Consider the following 2,692-nt stretch of genomic DNA (forward strand, 5'->3'; position numbering starts at 1 on the left):
ACACACACGTACATGCATACATATACACACTAAGACACACATGACCAATACCAGAGTATAAACCAAAGATAAAGACATAAATAACATTATAGAATAGGAATCAATCCATTTATTCTCATTTCTAAGATAGAATAAAGCTGGCTGGTTACTACAACTTACCAGATGGCTCTTCAGGTTCACTTTCATTTTCTTCCTCAGGAGGGGCTTGTGGGGGTGGTGGGGGAAGCTTCTTTTCCTTCTCAGCTTTGGCATTTCTCTCTTCTTCTGAATAATACTCATCTTCCGAGAGGTTGGCCAAGCTTTCATCCATCTCTCTGTACTCTACCTATATGGAGATTATACCAGGGAAAGCTAAATACAGTGAACCTCTAAAAGCAGGGACTCAATTTGGAACCATCAGTGAGTGTGAATTGCTAACTTCAAATTTTAAGGGAAATAAGCAAATAACAAGGAACAAGTCAGCTTGTTAATAGGTAGCTACTAAAAATCTCTCCTGAAACAATCTTGTGTCAGTTCAGATTTAGCCCAATGTGTAACTTTTAAATCATATCACTGAGGTTTAGATCAATGATTCTGGGGCTCTCTAAAACCCTGAAGCTGAAATATATATGTGTATGCGTATGTGTGTGTGTGTGTGTGTGTGTGTGTGTGTGTGTGTGTGTGTGTATAAAATCATGTTCACATACTAGAAGTTTCTACAAAAATTAAAATAACCCCCAGTTAGGCAAAAATATAGCTAACTAGAATGACAAGTCTGTCTAATGCCAAGCATGTTCTTCTAACTACTATTCCATGGGAAAACAGCAAAAGAATACCAGAAACAAATNTTTTTTTTAAAACATACTTCTGATATCTCTATTGAGAAATCTATTAATTTGAAGTCTTGAGAAAAGCATCTCAATAGCCCATTTCAAATTTCATTTCATTTACTTTAAAGTTTCTATAAAAGTTTTAAGCTATATACAACTAAGTTACTTCTAACACAAAATGAAATATATCTTCCCAAACCAGAGTACCTAAACAGTTATCCAATACAAAATTTAAATCTAGAAACTACAAGTGAGGTTTCCTGGAAATTTTCAATTGCTAAAAGGCAGTGGAGAAAAAAAAAATCATTATTTTTGTATGGAAATAAAAAAGCTAACTGCTAGCAAATCAGTTAATATATATAGTAAATCCTCACTAAGGAATAATCTAAGGTACACAGCGTAACAATTGAGCCAAGAAAAAAAAAGATTTCTCCAACAGAAGGCTGCTTTAACAAACGGGCAATTACTCTACACCAGTAGCCCAACAGAAATTTTACTCTATTTTATAGACGACGCTCCACTGTTATATGATACTTAATAACCAAACACTCAATGTTCAATGCCAAAGACAACCTGTTCAGGTTCAACTGCCATGACCTAAAAAAAAAACAAAAACAAAAACAAAAAACACACTTTGATAGAAAATTACTAGAAAACCAAATAAAACCATCATTTGTTAAAAACAAATATGTTCAGAGTATATAGAAAATGTAACAATACATGGAAATGTTTAAGGAAACAAATTAGATAGATTTTAAATATAAGCAGCAATACTTAGCAGAAAAATACATTTTCACCCATGTGACTACCACAGAACTAGATAAGCCACATTGTTATAAAAAACTGACATATCTAAAAACAATGTTTAAGCCAGAACAGAGACCTTCTTCCCAATTAAATAAATCCAAACAAACAAAAAACTCTAAATTTCTTGTTTCCATAAAAATTCAACTTTGATATTGAGAACATTTTCCCATTGACCCAAATCCACCAAACTTGATTTACCAAATAGCCTAAGACATCTCTCTGCAATCCCAGCTCTCTCTACTCCTTTAGTTCACCCTTACAGAGCACACTGGATTGATTTTTCCAAAACATGTACTTTGGTACAATGCGCTTCACTCAAAAAAACCTCAGTGCTCCCCCACCAGGTCCTCCCAGTTGCTTAGAGGACACCAAGTCCATAGTCCTTAGCTAGGTAACAACCAAGGCTCTAACCTTCCCCTCTGGCCTCCTCTCAGAACTCTCCAAGAGGAATTTTCTCCAGTCAAATCGTTTGACCCCAACTTCAGAATATCTTGGGCTTTCATAATTAACAAAATATTTTATTCTTCCTAACATTGTGGAAAGCAAAACAAAATTTTCTATACAGATTTCAAAGTTGGTAAGAATGAAATATATTCAAACCTTACTTACACAGTTTAAATGGGTAAGTTAATTTCTAGTTATTACCTAAAATAACTGAGATGAAGAAAAGATTTGGTAAAGAACCAGATTCACATCTTCCCTCAAGATTTTAAGATATCCATATGGCAAAGTTTCCATTCAACTTTTGAATGAAAACTCAAGTGAAAGAACTAGTTCTATAAGATAAGAGATTTGGAAACCCTGGACAGTTTCTAAATACTTTAACTCACCTGATAATATCTTATGATTCACCATCAAGGCCCAGACTATTTCTAAATTACATAAGACAATAAACTGTCACTACTTTTCTGAGGAATGTACTTCCCTAAATCACCCTGGAATTTTTTTTAATTTTAAGTTGTTTTAAAGGAAAAATAACTTTATTTTCATAACCACATATAACATTATTGGTAAGTTTTAGCTGTTATCAACATATCTCTAAGCACTGATGATACCCTAAACTTAAGAAACAAAAA

The 2,692-nt window shown here is 33.5% G+C and overlaps 1 protein-coding gene across 1 annotated transcript in view; it reads right to left on the minus strand.

Annotated features, from left to right (window-relative positions):
- The window catches only part of KDM1A (lysine demethylase 1A), a 72,388-nt gene that overhangs the window by 46,682 nt on the left and 23,014 nt on the right, over positions 1 to 2,692 (minus strand). The window contains exon 2 of the mRNA XM_019631418.1: positions 160 to 325. Coding sequence (XP_019486963.1) covers positions 160 to 325 — 166 coding nt within the window. The remainder of the gene's footprint in view (positions 1 to 159; positions 326 to 2,692) is intronic.

This window comes from Hipposideros armiger, unplaced genomic scaffold, assembly GCF_001890085.2.
Source record: "Hipposideros armiger isolate ML-2016 unplaced genomic scaffold, ASM189008v1 scaffold_999, whole genome shotgun sequence".
NCBI classification, from domain to species: domain Eukaryota; kingdom Metazoa; phylum Chordata; class Mammalia; order Chiroptera; family Hipposideridae; genus Hipposideros; species Hipposideros armiger.